This window comes from Hypomesus nipponensis, chromosome 28 (genome assembly GCF_054491055.1).
Source record: "Hypomesus nipponensis isolate SF chromosome 28, ASM5449105v1, whole genome shotgun sequence".
Classification (NCBI taxonomy): Eukaryota; Metazoa; Chordata; class Actinopteri; order Osmeriformes; family Osmeridae; genus Hypomesus; species Hypomesus nipponensis.
In genome coordinates, this window is record NC_140388.1 from 13108984 (window position 1) to 13130751 (window position 21768).

The following is a 21768-nucleotide window of genomic DNA, read 5'->3' on the forward strand; positions in this document are numbered from 1 at the left end:
AGATGGTGTGCTTTGAGTAGTGAGGATATCCTGTTCTCCTTACTTTGCTCATTCCATCACCCACTTCATCTGTCTCGTGTCCACAGCTCTTATGATCTGGTCTCTATGTTCCTTGTTTTATTTCTGTAGTTTATGTTGTTAATGATTCTCAGTAGTAGGTTTGTTCTGTTGCATTCTGCTTCCAGACGAGTATTTCTGATCTGTTTGGCTGTTCCCAGACTTTTTTTCACAACGGACAACATTGGTTGGCCATTGGCTAACATAGTGTTACGAGGTCTAGCGAGTTCTTTTCCACTGTTGAGCTCACCGGTACTGTTCTCTCGTTAATGATAAACCAAACAGTTTTTTTGGCTTGCCCAGCAATGTCACTGATTAATTTAGTGTTTCATTTTGGGCCTAGTGATGGTCAGGTTGATTTGCATCGACACTGCTGTCTCTCTCATATTTTTGAACTCCAAAGACAAAAGTGAAAGCTACAATGAAGACGTGATTATGACCTAACAACACAAACACCTGGAACAGATGATTAGCCCTAAAATGAAGGGATTATGTCTAAAAAGTGCTGTTCATCGGATGATCTGGATGATTAAACCCTTTAGCATATTAGGCTCATAGCGATTTTTACACGATTAATCTGAAGTGCTGGGAAACAGAACTATAATGCAAACAAGTGACTGTGTCCAGGCCCCGTAGTGTCACTGCAACAGACCGTGTGAAGCCAGGACTGCAGGATTGAGTCATGCTGAGGTTACAAACCTGCTGAAGGCTGTTCAAAAGATCCTTATTTAAACTGCATGTCATGCGTGCTCTAGTACTGTGGCTCAAGCAGATCACGGGGTTCTCAATCAAGGAACATTAGTTGTAACTTTGAGTGCAATTCTTTGTCTGTCTGACAAACTGCCTTTAGAGAACGCCTAGCAACTAACTGAACCAATAAATTGTACGAACCAAACCTTTAAACACCTCATACACAGGTCAAATACTCATTATACATTTATCTCTGAACCAGAATATTGCGAGGTTGTGACTTTTAGGAAGGTAACACACACCTTTGACTTTTAACAGAGATTAAATGCAATCCAAAGTGGTGCTGTGTGACTGATACAACTTTCCTGAGTTTATGAAAGTCAACAAAAATACAAAATAAAACAAAGATCTTCAGAAAAAAATAAACAAAAAAATAAAACATTAAAACTATGGTATCTTTTAAATACAAGGACTCCTTTTGACAGCCTCTAAATAGTCTTTGGTGACATTCCTACACGTGCTTCGCTAGAGCGAAGGTGAGGAGCAAATGGTGGTCTACGCTGCAGAGAAATTTGATCTGATGGAGTCTTCTCGTAGCTGACGGTGCTTGCCGATGTCACACTCCTCCCTGCGCGCCCGGCGCTCAATGGTTATCCTGTAGTTCTTCCTGCACATCAACAAAAGGGTGCGGGGGAGATGTTCAGGTGGTTCCATACAATATACATTTTAGGGGGCATTTTTCATGCTTTTATTGGACAGATTTTTCGTGAAGTGTGACAGAGAGAGAGGGATACGAACCCCGGTCACGATTGCTCACCTGAAGAAGTAGTATGCCAGGAGCAGGGCGGTTCCGAGCAGGGCTCCCACAATGATCCCAGCCACGGCCGACACCCCCAGTCCGCCTGCTTGGGGAGAACAGCAGGCCATCACACACTGTCATGGATGTTACTGCTACTGGAGCGTGTGACTGCATGTCAGGAGATGGCAGGTTCAAATCCCCCTCGTTTGTCACTTTGAATAGGAGCTAAATAATTATGTTATTATTATTATTGATGTTGCATCATATTGAGAAATCGGTAGGTTTGCATTCCAGAGAAAAGATCATTTGAAATAATTTACATGATTGGTCTGGAAGGTCTGTGTGGGGGGTTTGGTGACGTCCCTTCAGGGTGAAATGTTCGCTGTTGAATGCAGGCATCATCTGGAAGCTCCCGTTTATGCCAAGGAAGTTACACACCACCTGAAAACCAGGATTTTCCAAATACTCTGATATACTGTAGGTCTTTTAATTTCTCAACATCTTTATTTTCCCTATCCTTATTAAGGATGCGTGTTAAGCTGCATTTGCAGAATAACCCCAGATAAAACAGGTTCCATGATTATGGTCTCATTGTGTTACTTCCTGAGCACCTTCTAGCTTCCCACAGAGACGCCGTCCAGCCTGTGCTCACCTCGTACGTGCCTGTCTCCCTGTTGGTCATGGTCATCACTGAGAAGTCTCCATCACGGTCCCCGTTGGCATCAATGGACACCTGGCCTGCGATTCCTGCAGGACACACATACCGGAAAGGACCAAATCAATAAGGAGTAGGCTACCTAACCATCACACGGGGACGAGACAAACCTACCTAACCATCACCCTCATATGGGGATGAGACAAAGAAAACTAAAGAGTGAGAGAGACAGAGATGAGAGACGGAGAGTTGGCGACAGAAGGAGAAAGGGAGACAGAGACAGAGAGACAGTGAGAGACAGATACAGACACAGAGACAGAAAGAGAGAGACACAGAGACCGTAAGAGAGAGAGACAGAGAGAAAAAAAAGCAGGAATTCCAGCCACTATAACAGGAAATCTCATTCCCCTCCCGCCGTTATTGTTGGCAAGCTCTCCAAGAATTGTAATTTCATCCTCGCGCCTGAGTTTCCAAATTCTTCGCATTTTTAAAATATTATTTCTTTTAACAAGAAAATATGACCCTGTTCTTCACGACTCCTGCTGAACAAAACATTGTTATTTCACGTTGAGTGCTGGCAGTGTGCAGATCTGGCCTTTTAACTGGCTTCAGCAGTGAGCATCCGCTTTGGAACTAGATTCTAGTGACTGAAACCTTTTGGTTGTCTTCAAATTCACTGCACAGGTTAATGCCGTTTGCTAATTCACTGCACAGGTTAATGCAGTTTGCTAATTCACTGCACAGGTTAATGCCGTTTGCTAATTCACTGCACAGGTTAATGCAGTTTGCTAATTCACTGCACAGGTTAATGCAGTTTGCTCATTCTCTTTTGTCAGGACAAGATGTAGTAAGTTGACCAGAAGACAGCAATCTGACTTGTTTTACGGTCCGAAAAAGAGTGTTTCTGGACGAGGAGGGGGTGGAAAGGGGGCGACAGGAGAGGAGGTCGTACCTTCGAACTTCCGGTTCCACATGCGGGTGGTGATCTCCGCCCCTTCCTTCTTACTGGAGCCGTTCCTCATGGCCTCGTGCAGCGCCAGGGCGTACAGCAGCAGGGCGTCATGGAAACCCTCCACAAACATGTTGATCTAGAGGAGCCGGAGGACGAGAGAGGAGAGATGAGAGGAAAGATGAGAGGAGAGATGAGAGGAGAGATGAGAGGAGAGATGAGAGGAGAGATGAGAGGAGAGATGAGAGGAGAGATGAGAGGACAGATGAGAGGAGAGATGAGAGAAGAGATGAGAGGAGAGACATTAGAGGAGAGATGAGAGGACAGATGAGAGGAGAGATGAGAGGAAAGATGAGAGGAGAGATGAGAGATGAGAGGAGAGATGAGAGAAGAGATGAGAGGAGAGATGAGAGGAAAGATGAGAGGAGAGATGAGAGGAAAGATGAGAGGAGAGATGAGAGGAGAGATGAAAGGAGAGATGAGAGGAGAGATGAGAGGAGAGATGAGAGAAGAGATGAGAGGAGAGATGAGAGGAAAGATGAGAGGAGAGATGAGAGGAGAGATGAGAGGAGAGATGAAAGGAGAGATGAGAGGAGTGTCATCCCTTCTGCTTCAACTGCTTCTACCCAACCTGACCACTCAGCTCGCACATCAGTGAATACTAGACTGTTTCAACACTGTAGAATAGGAAACACACAAGACATTGTTGTATAGATTTTGAACTATTCCTTGAAGCCACACATTTGTATAAAGGCACAATGACTAGGCTGCTGCTGGTGGTAATCCCACATGGGCTATGAATACCAAAAGGTTAAGACTAATATGGTACATGCAAATGTTATGGTTGGGATGGCTGTTCCAGTCCTCCTGAGCATACAGCCCCTGAGCACAGCCCAATCTAAACATGACAGAATCCCCACGCAACGCAGCACTGCTGCTCACGGGGAACTCAATAACGAAGGAGGTGATGTCTGTATATTTACATTCACCTTCAACAGCCTATTAACAAGCAGGAACCAGGAAAGGCCGATAGCTGTGTCACTGTATTTTTTATTTTATTTTTTTAAATATATATTTTCTTATTTAGAACCTGAGCTGAAGCCCGTTCTTGGGGATTAAAAAAATATTTTTGAAAACATGAGCGTGCGGATAGCACAAACCCTGCTGTGGTTTCATATCTTACTTCGTTTACTTGCTCAACCCTATCAACACAATCTGTGGACATACCTTTGCTCTCTCCAAACAAATGGTTCAAATGGTTTAAATAAAGGTAAGGGGGGATTGCAGGTTTCTAAAAATAACCTTATATAGAATAAAGATGATTATAGAACAGCGCAAATGCTGACCTGAACAAACCACTGCAGTCAGTTTGTGTGTGTGCTTTCCGATACCATTTACAAGATCTACTTTGTAATGTTTACTATGGTGTTGGTTTGTTGCTTGTCTCCTAGGCTTGTCTCCTAGGCTTGTCTCCTAGGCTTGTCCCCTAGGCTTGTCTCCTAGGTTTGTCTCTTAAGCTTGTCTCCTAGGCTTGTCTCCTAGGCTTGTCTCCTAGGCTTGTCTCCTAGGTTTGTCTCTTAAGCTTGTCTCCTAGGTTTGTCTCCTAGGCTTGTCTCCTAGGCTTGTCCCCTAGGCTTGTCTCCTAGGCTTGTCTCCTAGGTTTGTCTCCCAGGCTTGTCTCCTAGGTTTGTCTCCTAGGCTTGTCTCCTAGGCTTGTCTCCTAGGCTTGTCTCCTAGGTTTGTCTCCTAGGCTTGTCTCCTAGGTTTGTCTCCTAGGCTTGTCTCCTAGGTTTGTCTCCTAGGCTTGTCTCCTAGGCTTGTCTCCTAGGTTTGTCTCCTAGGCTTGTCTCCTAGGTTTGTCTCCTAGGCTTGTCTCCTAGGTTTGTCTCCTAGGCTTGTCTCCTAGGTTTGTCTCCTAGGTTTGTCTCCTAGGCTTGTCTCCTAGGCTTGTCTCCTAGGTTTGTCTCCTAGGCTTGTCTCCTAGGTTTGTCTCCTAGGCTTGTCTCCTAGGTTTGTCTCCTAGGTTTGTCTCCTAGGCTTGTCTCCTAGGCTTGTCTCCTAGGTTTGTCTCCTAGGCTTGTCTCCTAGGCTTGTCTCCTAGGTTTGTCTCCTAGGCTTGTCTCCTAGGTTTGTCTCCTAGGTTTGTCTCCTAGGCTTGTCTCCTAGGTTTGTCTCCTAGGTTTGTCTCCTAGGTTTGTCTCCTAGGCTTGTCTCCTAGGCTTGTCTCCTAGGCTTGTCTCCTAGGTTTGTCTCCTAGGCTTGTCTCCTAGGCTTGTCTCCTAGGCTTGTCTCCTAGGTTTGTCTCCTAGGCTTGTCTCCTAGGCTTGTCTCCAATCACACGAACATTCTGCATCTGTCTGTCAGAGTGTTGCTGAGAGATCTAATATGTAGTTTGGATCAAGAATGCATTCTGCTGATAGTCAAAAATATATTATATTTGTATAATATACAAGGTAGCGATTCTACTGCAACTTCACACAACACAATAGACCCTTTTACATGATTAACTGCTTCTTGCCACTTTGGTGCAATATGTTCCCACACAATGTGTGCCTGTGGGTCTAGCGACCACACAGTGATTCAACCGAAGCCTTTATTTACGACTCAATAGAAGAAAAGACGTATTCAGACACACTAATTACACCCTTTATACCCCTACACAGGCACACACAAACACACACAAATCGCGTTTCGTGACAAATAGCACAAAGGTTGCCAGTAGTAAGACGAATCGTCTTTATGGTAGTCATGTCAGACAGGAAAGATTGCTGTCTGTAGGATTGCTTTTTCTTCCACTGCTAGTCCAAGAGCACACACGCTCATCACAGAAGGACGGGGATTGATGTTAACTTTAAGCTTAGTTTGACATTAAACTGTAAATTGTTTTACTGATATTGCATTACAACCATGGACACCAACTGAATGGTGTGTTGAACCGCTACTCATACTGGACAGGAACGATACACAGACTCCTACTGAACAGGAACGTTACACACAGACTCATACTGTACAAGAACGATACACAGACTCATACTGGACAGGAACGATACACACAGACTCATACTCGACAAGAACAATACACAGACTCATACTGTACAGGAACGATAAACAGATTTATACTAGACAGGAACGATCAACAGACTCATACTGGACAGGAACGATACACAATAATGACTCGTGTCAACTACATTGGGATTCTCAGTAAGAGTCTGCTGTGACAGGTGACTTGAGTGTGACAGAGGGGAGGTGAAGTGTGGTGTTACTTAGAACCCAGCGTTGTGAAGTCAGTGGGATAAAGAGGGGAGTCTTAAAAAGAGGTTTCACATTTACATCATGATTCATCTTATTCACCAACTAGTCATCTATATTATATATATACAGTATGGATGGTACATTTGTACACACAGCATTAAATCGCACTGCATAAATCACAGCAGTTTGCAACAGTTATAATCTCTTTTCATTGTCAATACTCTGGAACTGGCAACCAGAATTTCAATGGCACTTTTACACAAGAGCCTTACATAAAAGTATGAATAAATAAAGCACTCGATGAAGAGCCCCTTCAGTGCGTAATTATTCATACTTAACTTAAAATATAGATCTATATGTGTTTGTGTTGTGGGCGACTGTTTCCCGATAGGAGATGCTGACAGAAGCTCACATAAGAGTCAACTCACGATGGCACCGCATAGAAGTCATTATTAATGTTTAAGAACAATGTCGTAGTTACACTTTGAGGTTGCATTAACTACCATGTAACTACATAGCAAGCCTATGGTAACAGCACTGTGGTACATAGGAACTGCTATGTACTTACACGTCATGATGGTTTACCAGTAACGTTGTTACGCAAGTTAAACTTGGTATGGGGGAGGTTGGGCTTTCAGGAGTGGTTGGATGTTAACATTGATCTTGTTTTGGTTTCACAACCTTCAACTGCTCCTTTACAACATCCCCTCACCCCCCACACCGCTCATTCTCTGGTACCAGATGGTCTCTGGATGTGTACTGATAGTGTCCAGTGTGGGGAGGGGGATAGAGGGGGTTAACTCTGCCCGACAGAGCATCACGGTCCTGGACAGCAGTCATCCAGTCTGGCCCCTGACACCCACTATCTGAGAGGACAGACACAGAGCTCTCTGTCCCAACGCTGGTGAATGATGATGAGAATGATGTGTGATTATACAGAGTCTTTTTTAGGCTGCATTTTGTCATCTCTCTCTCTCTCTCTCTCTCTCTCTCTCTCTCTCTCTCTCTTTCTCTCTTTTCCACTCTTTTCCACAAACACATGTTTGCACACACACTCACAAACGCACACACACTCTAAACTAAGCAGCTTCCCATCCCACTCACACAGTGTGAAGCAACTGGTGCAATACCCCCAGCAGACACACACAGCAGCCGTCCGGGCTTGGCCGGTGGAGACTGTGACCAGGGAGCTGCAGAGATCTGTTCTGCTACTGGTGCTCTATCCTGGGTGCCATCTCTGTCAAGTCTGTGTATTTCTGTCTTTCACAGACCTTCTTTCGCAAATAAATAAGAGAATAAGAATACGAAACAGTGAAATTAATCAGCTCCTATCTGGAAAGCGTTTATTTTAAGCTGGTCGAGTGTGCTCCATCACTTGTTGAAGTCTCTGGCTTGGAGGAGCTTGGTGTTGCACTCACACCACTGTGCTCCCAGACTCAGTCCTCCAGCTCAAAGCTCTGAGATAAAAGCCTGGTTGAATAATCAGGCTGTCAAGAACGACTACGTTTGTGATAATAAGTCTAATTACTTGAGATGAATTTGTCCTCTGAGCGATTGTGTGTCCCTGGATGACGCAGGAGGACCCTGGCCTTCTCAGCCCAGCGCCGCTGCAGCACAAACTCTGCCTCCAATGAACAAGACAGGACTTTGCAGTGTCTCATTAACACAATCACTGTCCTGTATGAGTAATGAGGGTAAAACCACAACTGTTGTAACTTGACGATCTAGACAATCTAGAGATGAATCTTGACAGTTGGTATGACATATCGAATTACACTTGTCATGTCAAACGATCATGTATGTTACTTTCTGCTACTACACAGCTTACAGGTTGTATTTCAGTCGTTAAAATGTTCTTTCGTAATCTTTCCATGAGTGTTTACAGACGTCTTGAGGAGGAATTGCTCAAAGTGAAATGAATCCTTGTTTTTCTGGGAAAGTGTCCATTTACGGAACCGCTTCACAGTTGGAGTTTTGAGTCCTGACTGAAATCAAGTGATTTCAATCTTGTTCCACTTTTATCATGTAAATCGTGTTCCGATGCTAACAAACGTGCTGTAATCCAACACACCCACCTACTGGTTGGGGTTGAATATAAATATTTGGGATATGGAAAGACAGTAAGATGTGCCTCCTGGAGAGAGGTCAAGCCTCCCGCAGAGGACCTGCCCGATCAGGTGGCTGTTGGATGCATATGGTTTCTTGCGTGGGCCGAACGGGAGTTAATGGGAGGCAGAATCCAAGAGGCTTTATGGCTCTGCGCTCCACAGTCTCTCACAGCTTAGAAGAGGCCTGACTTGGCTGAATGACACTTCATTCTTTTTTTAAGATTTATTTTGGGGGCATTTTTCATGTTTTATTGAACAGTTTTAAGTCACGTGTGACAAGATAGGCAGAGAGAGAGACGCAGAGAGAGAGAAAGAGATAGAGATAGAGAGAGAGGCATGCCGCAAAGGGCCTAGGCCGGATTTGAACCCCAACCATATTTTATGTAACTTTCGAGTATTCAGTAGAAAGGAATTCTATTTGACACTGACATATTTGCTGTTTTCTGTATTCCCATGTCATAAATCCAGTAAAAGACTTGATCAATTAATATTCCCTCAAGCACATGACACAAACAGGTACCCATGCCCATGTTGACAATGATGCCTCCTATTATGTTTGTGGCTGCTGTTTGGGACGTCCCATTTCCATACTTGAACAGCAGACTGGGAACTAGCCGTCTCAGAATGTTGGCACGGTCCGTGTGTGGCGGGAAAACCAGGTTCCACTTTCCCATGAGAACATTCCAGTCTGTCTGTCAAAGACCCTGAAATGTTCCACCTTCTTTAACGAACAACATACCTGCTTACCTCTACATACTCAGACGCTGAGTGGGAATCAACTAGACAAGCTGGAACTACTCAATCTTTCTCAATGAAACAATGTTGATTTCTTTTTTTTAAATGCTGTGTATTCTACAGGGCTTAAGGCTGGTTGTGTGTTTGTGAAAAAGTATTAAATGAAAGCGCTAACTCATGTGATTGATCATTTTAACTTGTGTCCTGAACAAAGTGAATTCCTTGGTTTCAGGAGTGGAGCTGCTGTTAATGGAGCACGGTCCACATGCTGCTGCTCACCTCAGGAGGAGTTACCCATTAACATCTCAGATGAGATTCTCCTGGTTTCTGGTTTCTGTTGGTGGTTACATGAGCACACAGATTGTCATTTCTGACAACACTTTTCTAATCTGTGGTTCCTAAACTGTGGTTCCTAAACTGTGGTTCCTAAGAAGTGGTTTTAAACTCTGTTTACTGGTTCTAAGCTCTAGTTCTAAGAATCGCTTCCCTCCTGGTGAAGCCCTGCCTCTTTCTGGTCTCTGAGCTTGTTTTTAGTCGGGCTCTGAGCCGGTCACCCTCGGTCAGCCAGACCCCCCGCGGGGCCTTATTAACCCGGCCTGGTCGACTTGTCAACAAGCAATTGTTGGCCCATCACATCTCCTGCTGCTTTCCTTTACTCAAGCTCTGACGGCCGTTCACCAGCAGCTGAGGTGGGGTGTGGACAGAACAAGCAGCCCTGTGTCACCTGGAGCCACAGGTGTCCTGAACGCTGTTAGGCTGCACAGATTGCTTCTTACAGCACATCGTGCAGGAGAGGATGCTGGAGGGGGATTTCAGGGCCAAATGAGGCGACGCCTGAAACAAATCAGTTAGCCTGGTGAATCAGCCACCAGGGAAGCTCTGACAGGTTTCCAGTCAGCATCTTGACAGGGTAAGACACAGGGAAATGGCTCCCACTTTGTGGCCTGGGACTGAGGTGAGATGCGAGTCCAGTCTGTGTGTGTCTGTGTGTGTACATGCCAGTGTGTGTGCAGTGACATCCTATACGGAGGTCAACTCGTCAGGATGAGAGACTTCTGAGATGAGCTTTTCTGGATTCCACTCAACAGGATTTGGCAGCAGCCATGTTTTCCATCTGTTACTAGGAAGAGTCTCCCTTCAACGTTATCAGTGGAGGCTGAGGTCACGTCCAAGAGGGTTATGGAACTGTTTACCCCGGCCCAGAAGGCTAGGTTCACTGGCTCACTGCAGGATTCCCAGAGTTACAGTGCAGTGACTGCATGTGAGTACACTGCATGTGAGTACAGTGCAGTGACTGCATGTGAGTAAATTGCAGTGACTGCATGTGAGTACAGTGCTGTGACTGCATGTGAGTACAGTGCAGTGACTGCATGTGAGTACAGTGCTGTGACTGCATGTGAGTACAGTGCAGTGACTGCATGTGAGTACAGTGCTGTGACTGCATGTGAGTACAGTGCTGTGACTGCATGTGAGTACAGTGCAGTGACTGCACGTGAGTACAGTGCAGTGACTGCATGTGAGTACAGTGCTGTGACTGCATGTGAGTACACTGCATGTGAGTACAGTGCTGTGACTGCATGTGAGTACAGTGCTGTGACTGCATGTGAGTACACTGCATGTGAGTACAGTGCTGTGACTGCATGTGAGTACAGTGCTAACACTTATAGACAAAAAAACTGTAATCCCCTAAAAGATATTCACTTGATACAGCTAACATCCACAGATCCAGCATTGTGGGAAGTTAAAGAGAAGAAAGTGGGAAGAAACTGTAACAGCCAGGATGACCTCCAGCTGCTACAATGCAGGAGACGACTGCAGATCAAGAGGCCAAGGATGCAGTTTCCCCAACTTACTGTACGTACATCGTCACAGTCCTTGCAGTCGTGGAAGCCGGCTTTCTGGATGGACCTCTTGACTTCCACGGAGAAGTTCTCAAACTCTGGCTTGACGCTGCGCAGCAGGGTGACGGTGTTCAGAGCTCCGTACGCCTGCAGAGCCTCCTTATCATTCTTGTCTCCGCGCTTCCAGGACCCGTTGCCTGGGAAACATGATGCAATACAATAAAAAATAATGTTGTTTTGTTTTATGAAACTTTTGTATGCGTCATATTGACCAAATATTAAAAACATCACTAGGGCTAAAAGGCTAGTTCCTGAATCTCTGTTGAGGTAATCCCTGGAAACAGAAAGCTGTCAACCTGACATCTGTGCCCACACTCCTGTGTCATACTGGAGGTTGACACAAAACATCAGGGAGCGAAACTCTCCCAAATTCATTCATATAAAAACAAAAACACTAAATATGGTTGAATCTTCGCTTCAACCATTTGAGTAAAACCAGACATACTTTTGAAAAGTCTCTTACCATACGATGTAGAGTTGAAGAGCTCAATGTTGAAGAAGATGTAACTCCCGTTGGTTAGCCTCCGTCGATGGGCAGCCAGCATAATGTCTCTGACCTGGTCTGCTCCAGCACACAGGATCACAACTGCAAAACAGCACAGAAACCAGTCACACAACACCCAGAAACCAGTCACACAACACCCAGAAACCAGTCACACAACAGTTTTCTGATGTCCACTACGCAGTAACGGAATGCAGAAGATTCAGTGGGTAAATAAAATGGACCTTGTAGTGAATCAGAAGTCATTACACTGGGCACTGGGGGTTCAGAGAACACAGTACATTTCCATGATGAGTGACAGGATTGAAAGTAGCAGAACAGCGCTAACATGCTAATATCAGACTAGCGCCTCTGTGGTGTATTTCACCTGGTTCCTAGTGAGACTTAACTGACGTTAACCCCAACACTGTCGGCACCAAACATGACAACTGACTACGTTTGTGTCATATTATTGATCCTGAGGCTTCAGTATCAGACCTCTGTATTAATCTTGACTTTTTCAACCAGTTTTTCTCGTCCAATCCAAGTCTGAGCCAGTTCATATAAAAACAGACATGTACATTACATTATACATTTAGCAGACGCTCTTATCCAGAACAACTTACAGTAAGTACAGGGACAATACTCCCCGAGGCCGGTAGAGTGAAGTGCCTTGCCCAAGGACACAACGTCATTTGCGCGGCCGGGAATCGAACCGGCAACCTTGTGATTAATAGCCCGACTACCTAACTGCTCAGCCATCTGACCCCCACAGACTAAACAGAAGGGGTCAAATTCAGTCCCACCCCTGCTTGTCCAACTGTTTATGCTGACGAGAGACTGTATAGAGAACAGTGAGACACACATCATTAAGGAATAGAGATGAAAGGACAGTGTGCCTTTCCTGTTTTAGACGTGCCCTCTCAATGAAATTCCTCCCTCCTCCCTGAACAGGATCCAAAGTACTGGCCAGTTACCCCTAAAAGGTTGTCCAGAGTCGATGTAATACAATGACTACTATGCTACTGGCAACAGTCACTAGTCCAGCCAGGAGATGCCTTTCCCTTAATAGGGGTGCCAGCCATCACTGTACAGTAGGACCATTTCACAGCACTGGGAACAGAGTCCCAAGCAAGGACATCCTACTCCCAAATATCAGCAGCTAAACCGTCCTGAACTGGAGCGGTAAAGCGCTTTTCCCAGGGTGCACCTTAGGGAGGGGGGGGGGTTAAAAAAAATATTTAAAAAAAAAACAAGCCAACAAACAACTTCTGGGGCATTTGGAAATAAACCAGTGTGTCTCGTTAATAGGGCAGATTCAGAGTCTTGCTGGAACATTCCCCACATCTCACACAGGTCACTCCAGAATGCCTCCTGAAATATCCCCCCCCAGTCAGCAGGACACTTCACCTCAGTCCTGCCAGCTGTATAGCAGCCTTTACTCCCAGTGAGCCCCACACACTGCCAGCTGTATAGCAGCCTTTACTCCCAGTGAGCCCCACACACTGCCAGCTGTATAGCAGCCTTTACTCCCAGTGAGCCCCACACACTGCCAGCTGTATAGCAGCCTTTACTCCCAGTGAGCCCCACACACTGCCAGCTGTATAGCAGCCTTTACTCCCAGTGAGCCCCACACACTGCCAGCTGTATAGCAGCCTTTACTCCCAGTGAGCCCCACACACTGCCAGCTGTATAGCAGCCTTTACTCCCAGTGAGCCCCACACACTGCCAGCTGTATAGCAGCCTTTACTCCCAGTGAGCCCCACACACTGCCAGCTGTATAGCAGCCTTTACTCCCAGTGAGCCCCACACACTGCCAGCTGTATAGCAGCCTTTACTCCCAGTGAGCCCCACACACTGCCAGCTGTATAGCAGCCTTTACTCCCAGTGAGCCCCACACACTGCCAGCTGTATAGCAGCCTTTACTCCCAGTGAGCCCCACACACTGCCAGCTGTATAGCAGCCTTTACTCCCAGTGAGCCCGACATACACTGCCAGCTGTATAGCAGCCTTTACTCCCAGTGAGCCCCACACACTGCCAGCTGTATAGCAGCCTTTACTCCCAGTGAGCCCGACATACACTGCCAGCTGTATAGCAGCCTTTACTCCCAGTGAGCCCGACATACACTGCCAGCTGTATAGCAGCCTTTACTCCCAGTGAGCCCGACATACACTGCCAGCTGTATAGCAGCCTTTACTCCCAGTGAGCCCCACACACTGCCAGCTGTATAGCAGCCTTTACTCCCAGTGAGCCCCACACACTGCCAGCTGTATAGCAGCCTTTACTCCCAGTGAGCCCGACATACACTGCCAGCTGTATAGCAGCCTTTACTCCCAGTGAGCCCCACACACTGCCAGCTGTATAGCAGCCTTTACTCCCAGTGAGCCCCACACACTGCCAGCTGTATAGCAGCCTTTACTCCCAGTGAGCCCCACACACTGCCAGCTGTATAGCAGCCTTTACTCCCAGTGAGCCCGACATACACTGCCAGCTGTATAGCAGCCTTTACTCCCAGTGAGCCCCACACACTGCCAGCTGTATAGCAGCCTTTACTCCCAGTGAGCCCGACATACACTGCCAGCTGTATAGCAGCCTTTACTCCCAGTGAGCCCCACACACTGCCAGCTGTATAGCAGCCTTTACTCCCAGTGAGCCCGACATACACTGCCAGCTGTATAGCAGCCTTTACTCCCAGTGAGCCCCACACACTGCCAGCTGTATAGCAGCCTTTACTCCCAGTGAGCCCCACACACTGCCAGCTGTATAGCAGCCTTTACTCCCAGTGAGCCCCACACACTGCCAGCTGTATAGCAGCCTTTACTCCCAGTGAGCCCCACACACTGCCAGCTGTATAGCAGCCTTTACTCCCAGTGAGCCCCACACACTGCCAGCTGTATAGCAGCCTTTACTCCCAGTGAGCCCCACACACTGCCAGCTGTATAGCAGCCTTTACTCCCAGTGAGCCCCACACACTGCCAGCTGTATAGCAGCCTTTACTCCCAGTGAGCCCCACACACTGCCAGCTGTATAGCAGCCTTTACTCCCAGTGAGCCCCACACACTGCCAGCTGTATAGCAGCCTTTACTCCCAGTGAGCCCCACACACTGCCAGCTGTATAGCAGCCTTTACTCCCAGTGAGCCCCACACACTGCCAGCTGTATAGCAGCCTTTACTCCCAGTGAGCCCCACACACTGCCAGCTGTATAGCAGCCTTTACTCCCAGTGAGCCCCACACACTGCCAGCTGTATAGCAGCCTTTACTCCCAGTGAGCCCCACACACTGCCAGCTGTATAGCAGCCTTTACTCCCAGTGAGCCCCACACACTGCCAGCTGTATAGCAGCCTTTACTCCCAGTGAGCCCCACACACTGCCAGCTGTATAGCAGCCTTTACTCCCAGTGAGCCCCACACACTGCCAGCTGTATAGCAGCCTTTACTCCCAGTGAGCCCGACATACACTGCCAGCTGTATAGCAGCCTTTACTCCCAGTGAGCCCCACAGACTGCCAGCTGTATAGCAGCCTTTACTCCCAGTGAGCCCCACACACTGCCAGCTGTATAGCAGCCTTTACTCCCAGTGAGCCCCACACACTGCCAGCTGTATAGCAGCCTTTACTCCCAGTGAGCCCCACACACACTGCCAGCCCTGTGCCTCCTCAGCCCTTCCACGGGACACTTCTAGCAGCCAGCAATATTTCAAAAATCATGGATTTTCCCTCTTGCCAGAGCGCCGACACCAGTTACAAATGAGCTGAGGAATGAAGCGAGGGGGCAGCACTCGTGTCTGTGGCGCACAGAGCGTGTGTGTGCCCTGGGCCTGCTGTGGCGCGGTGCTGGGGGTCAATATGCTAAATAGGAGGGCTGTTTGTGCCAACCTGTACTGCTGACGCTCATGAAATGAGGATTTCTGGACTTTCTCTGGCTGTGCACGGTGGGAAGGGAGAGGAGGGGGGGTTGCAGTACAGCGGGGGCTGTTGCAGGGAAAGATTCCCCATTCTTTACATCCATGTTTGCGAGAAGAACCAGCACCCCCATGGACAACCTCTATGATGTATATGCATAATAAACATTCATTGAAAACTCGCGTTTGTAATATGAAAGCAATTGGATCGAAAACTTTGTTCATTGATGCACTTCAAAGTAGTGTGTGCACATGGTTGGAGAAGCCTGTTCCGGTGAGAGGGTGCATGTGCACGCCGTGGTGCCCAGCTGGGACTTGGCACGTCTCCCTCACAGAGAAGTCAAATCAGGTCATTGTGTTTCCCTTCCAATAAAAGAGGCATTTCAGCATTTTTTGGTTTATTTTGCATAGTGGTCATTTCAAATGTATATTTTTGCATAGTGATGAATTCGCTTTTGTATAATTGATGTATGGGATGCAGGCTGATGTTTGTGATACCTCGGAAGTTAGGCTCACTAAGAAATTTCACCGTCAATTCCAGATCAGATTTTCCTGTCCCAGACCAGTTTGAAAGGCGTCAGCCAAGAGCAAAATCTGTGCTCCTTCCTGTCACCAACACTCGTTTAGTTTGAGTGGTTTTAGAGACGAGTCCTGAGCCCACGTGCGAGCTGGCCCACACAGCTGCATAGAGGCCGCTTGTTGCGTTGGTCGTTGTGACCACAGAGCTCTGGGGACCGTAGTAGCTCTGCAGGGAGCAGACCCTGCTCTGTGCACGCCTGGGAAGCGGCAACAAGGCTACCATGACTAAACGCCTCAACGATTCTGCTCGTTTCAAAGTTGTGTTGTGTGCAGTGGACATTCCTGTCAACTTATATGATCAAATCTGAATCATCAGGGAGATTTGCTTCAAGGCCTAAGGCAGATCCATCAATGACATGGGAGGGATTTTCATGCACGGGCCCCTAAGATCATCTCCTGATTAAGCTTAGGGTGGTTTGCAGCATTCAAGTGTTGAGTGGGTTCAGTGCCTGTGAGACTGTACACGCTGCTGTTTGTATTTTAATTCCAAGACTGCTGTCTGTGCTGGGTGATTCGCCACGGGCGTGCAACATGTTTGAAATGGAAAGATAACACAATGCTCTGATAATAACAGACGGGGAATCAGAAAGACGTCAGTGTTTGCTGGAAAAAGTCCCAATGACGTCTCTTGCAGAAGAGCCTTCCCAAAGGTGACCCCAGGCTACAAGAAACCTCCTTTTCAGCCGGGCGATAACGCGACCCTTTCATGCTGGAACAGCACCGTGAACATGTCATAGATTCCCTTTCTAAAGAGTATACCTGTAAAACGTTGAGCTGATTTTCCAAAACAAGAACGAGAAGGATCACCTTTTCCCTGAAATGTGATCAGATTTTGGTGTCTTTATGCTTGAGTTTCTCACATATGGTCTTGGTTCCGCTTTTGAAATACCACAACATGCCTCAATACAACAGCTAGCTATCCACTCTAACGTATAACCTGACATGATGATAATTATGAATATCCTACGGTTGAGTACTCAGGCATTTGTGGGTTTTGTGAGTGACAGAATGATTGATGATATTCAACAATACTTGAACTGCCTTGATAACCACAGGGCTAAGAAGGCTGGATTCAACGACATATGAGGGATCTTCTGTGTTTTCATGACTAAAAAAACATTGGTGATTTATTGGTTAAATAACCAAGTGTAAAATGTAAAGATAATTTTAAAAAGCTATAGTTAATCTTAAGTAAAAGACTATGACACTGGCCAACAGAGAGATATTTAGCACCCCAGTAACTGCAAAACCATCAGATTGAGTTGTGGGAAGCGATGCAGTGTAATGGCTAATTAAGAGGCAGGATTATCGCTTGTCCTTGAATGACACGTGTCAGCAGAAAAGACCCATCAGATAAGCGCTGATGTCAGCAAATACTTTCCCCTCTCCGCCTTTAAGTTGCTCAAGTTCCTCATAGTAGAAAACCCTGTAATAACCGCTCACCATAGCCCTGAAAACCCCACAAACCTCACATTGAAGTGCCTCACATGCTTGGAATACTAATTCCAATGCCATTTCGTGGCACTGCACCATTTAGCATGAATAATTTATGCTAGTTTATTCAACAAGTTTGTATGATATAAGGCAAACAGAAACGAGTATAACCTCAGTATTGTACACAACAACATGGTCATCAGTCTCGATGGCCCACTGCAAAATGACTTAGTTTTCTGCTCTTTTTTAGCGTGGGTGAGGTGTATTTTCCCTGCCTGAGTTAAAAAAATAAAATAAAAATAAAAGCACATCAAAGGTTATTAAGATGCTTGTGAGTCCAGGCTGCAAATGAATGAAAACTGTGAACTGAAAATACACCTTTTGATATTTTTATCTTCTCAATAGAGTGTACAAGAGTAGTACAAAGTATTAATTTTGTGAAGTAATAGTGTCGGTCAAAACACAATGATGTTTGACAGTGTCAAATAAAGGGCTGTAGATTGTATATTGATTATATGAGAGTAACAAGGGATGATGATGTTTATATGCAGTTTTATAATGACTAGACAGACGTACAGTCCTTTATACAAACGTATTTATCCCATCAAACTAATTACTTGCTGAAGTGTTTGTTGGATCTTAATAAGATGTCGCTTATTTCCCAGAAGGTATATAATGTTTCTCAGTGGTAAGTAGAGAAGGAAGTCAACCAGGAACTAAACATGCCCACTTCAAATATAAAATGTCCAGTTAATCCTATCTGTAACTACATCCCCGAGGGTGGTGTTGTGCCCTGAGGATGGTGTTGAGGTGGTGTGTGTGTTATGTAACCACGTCTCTGAAAAGAGGGGCTGTAGACTAAAAGAGGGGGGTTGCCCTGGGCATCCTTCCTCTGGTGTCCCAAGGGAAAATCGACTTTCTATGTTGTATATTTCTGTGTGAATGGAATGCTGTGAATTTGTCTCCCTACAGGTTCAGGAGATAAAGGATAGTTTGAACAGCCGGCAGATCTGTTGACACCTTGGCAGCGCCAACAGCAACAGTGGCAAAGATGAGAGTGACCCCCCGCCCCCCGCCCCGCAAAGAGCAAGCGCATTCTTTAGCAAGATGACTGTGCCAGGGGCAGGGTCTGGTCACAGTTGGAAAAGGGATCGGCGTGTGAAAGACAGGGGTGCTTGTTGTTGTTTGTGTGGGGGTGCTTGTTGTTGTTTGTGTGGGGGTGCTTGTTGTTGTTTGTGTGGGTCGGTTTGTGTCCCTGGGAGACATGAAGTGCCGCTGAAAGACTTGAAATCAGCCCTGAAGCCCTGACAAGGAGAGGAGGGAGGAATGGATGACCCACGTAGGAGATGAGGGAAGGACGTTCACCAGCCCAGAGCCCACACTGGGGAGTGTCTGCTGAGGGAGCCTGGTCTAGGACAAGGGAGACACATCTCCCCAATATCAGAGTACTGGGAAAACATCCCTACATTTCAAACCACTTCACCTGGGTTACACATGCGTTTTGAGACGATTGTTTGCAGGTTCTACAAAACAGCCTTGGAGAAGTGCGTACTGTAGATTTAGAACAGTTTGTAACATTGATAAATGTGCTGTTGAATGCTACGCATATTATCAGTGAAGGCAGCTTCGACTATAATTGACCAATTATCACTTGTCAAGATAAGTAGTTATCCATAAGTAACTATGGCAACTGGCTAGTTGCACCTGTTTCTGCACCACATGCATATTTGTTTGTCTCTGTTACTTAAATATACAGATTTTCAGGGTGTATGCACCTGTTGTTTGTGCAGTTATGATCCACAACTGCTTTAAAACGACTAGACAGGAGCTGGGCTGGTGTCGTAATTCGTGTTTTGTCTGTCAGAGCAAAAAAAGAAAAAATGATCCGCAGACTAACTTCAGCTGGGTAGACACAGGGTGGGTTAACTGACCTCAAATTCCATAAAGATTCCTCACATGCCAAAAAGTTTTGGGCTGGATTATGACATACCTGTTATTATTTGGGCGAAAATATTTCCGCTTGAATTACGCGCGTGCAACAAGTGGATAAAGCAACCTTATCTACAATGCAAGGATAAAACTTATACACTTGGTTCTAACAAAATACATTTTTAAATGTGATTTTCTGAATGTCATTGCTCACCTTCGCTCTCGTAGATTAATTTGATGATCTCGTCTGTGTATAAGCGCTCTTCTTTAGAGAAAAGGAAGGTATTTATGTTGTACCCCTCCATCATCAGGATACTGTGCACCCCTTCCATGGTGAAGTAACAATTTCGCTCCATTTGATCTTCCTCATATATTAGAAGGGCGTCTTTCCAGTTGAAGTGGTGGAACATTGCGGAGAACGTTTCTGCCATTTTCAGGTACGAAGGGGAAACTCGGGTCAAGTGTGAGTATTCTTTGGTCTTATTGCTGAAGCCGGTGGCTAGCGCGCCTGCTGTAATCACGGGAATGTTCCAATGAGATGCCATCCTTATCACCGGCGCGGCGGCATACTCGCACACCGGACCGAGAATCAAATCCGGTTTTTTCTCGCACGACCGATCCACGAGCGTAAATATAGCCTCATTGCCACAATCAGAGTTTTCATAGTGAATATTAAAATTAAGTCCAGAATACTGCCCTCCGGCGACTTTCAGTCTCTGCCTTGCATATTCAATTGCTGGAGTTACTCTTGGAATAGAGAAAATGTGGGAATTATTTTTGGGCAACATTACCAATACTTCTATGTCCTCAGTTATGATTTTTGTCCAAACAGGTAGAAAGACAAGCCAAAGGAACAAACAGTATGACATGAAACATTGCATGATGCAATTTGAAAAGTTTCTGTTACAGGAGTATGAACAGTAATGCAATATTGGATATGCAATTCGTTTTCTCTTTCCAAATTAACTGCTCCCTGGAGTTCACAGGTAAATGGAAAAATGTAAAAGGTTCCGTTGTAAAAATCTAAATGTTATGTCTGTTTCTTTCTGTATGAATGAAAATTGCAAAGTATATGCTGAGTTCTCCTGCATGTAGAGTCCACAGCAGCCTTCTCCACTTGTTCAAAATCCCCCTCTATTTTCCCCACTAATTCTCCTGTTTCCCCGGTAATTCCTCTTGTTTAAATATGGTAAGTACCCAGCCAGCTACCACACACGCTGGCTCCAGGGTGGAATTTTGAAGCATCTTTTCATTATTATTCCTGCGTCATCTGACTGCAGCCCACCTCCTTCTTAAAGCGACATGTCTGTTTTAAAGACAAAGTCAGGATTTGTGCTTCGCCCACTGCACTGCAATAAGGCTTTTCAGTTAGACAACGGCAGTCCATCTATAGGCTGCCTCATATAAAACGCGAGTGGGTTTTTGCAATACTTCATAGATTTTCTTTTACAAACTAATCACAGTCTAGCATTCACAATAAAGAACAATCACTGTCTTTCATACTTAAGAAGTTTCAGACATATCGAGTTGGACTAGGCTACCTGAAATGAGCAAAGTTGATGTCAGCCCAATACCACAGAAAACTGTGTGCATTGATTGCATACTTTTTCCTGATAAATAGCATATTTAAGGTTATGCCATTTAAAGTGGTGTATTTACTGAGTTCCGAAATGAACTGAATTAATAAATCCAGTGCCGCACAAGGCTATACTGCGTTCAGAACAGACTTAGCGGAGCGCCATCTGGCGGAGGTGAACGGTGCAGACACAAATACACCGTATGGTTACGTAGAGTCACACACAATAGACTGTCTACAAGTTGTCTTTAGATATTTTAAAACATACGTTGTTATTGCTGGGTCGCATCTGCATGAAAGATCAATTGTACCTCCAAACGGAGGTACTTAAACTGCATTGAACTGGCAGCAGACACCCAGAGTATGCTATTTGAAGTTATTTGACCCGGAACAAATAATAATTCGCACTTAATAACCCGAAATCAATTAAGCCTGAGTGACGCATTTGGAATATGTGTCAGATTGGTCGAGAGAAATTGTTGAAGGAACTCAGATCTGATTAGTCGTGCTGGAAGAACGGGAAACTTACAGAAAGTTATTTATAACGGCAACGCCTGCTTAAACAAGCCTCACTTAAATGTCTCCAGTTGAATAACAACTTATCATCCACGTCACTTTGAAATTGGCCACTTGCTTTTCTGCCACTTCTATTCATTGATAAACAGGCTAACATTCTCTAGCAGTCTCAGATTGCACCTGGAACCATTACATTATTAAAAACC

The 21768-nt window shown here is 45.7% G+C and overlaps 1 protein-coding gene across 2 annotated transcripts; it reads right to left on the reverse strand.

Moving 5' to 3' along the window:
- Positions 1 to 980: 980 nt before the first annotated feature.
- On the reverse strand, positions 981 to 20650 carry npr3 (natriuretic peptide receptor 3). 2 transcript variants are annotated; one of them, XM_084694718.1, is made up of 8 exons: positions 19685 to 20650; positions 11610 to 11732; positions 11108 to 11283; positions 3154 to 3289; positions 2199 to 2293; positions 1867 to 1987; positions 1565 to 1649; positions 981 to 1414 (listed from the first exon to the last, which is right to left on the reverse strand). In XM_084694718.1, exons 1-8 carry the CDS (start codon positions 20349 to 20351, stop codon positions 1303 to 1305), a joined length of 1515 nt encoding a protein of 504 aa, XP_084550844.1. In that variant the 5' UTR covers positions 20352 to 20650; the 3' UTR covers positions 981 to 1302. The 2 variants fall into 2 exon arrangements, with proteins under 2 accessions (XP_084550844.1, XP_084550843.1); XM_084694717.1 differs by having other exon boundaries at positions 1565 to 1652.
- Positions 20651 to 21768: the final 1118 nt, after the last annotated feature.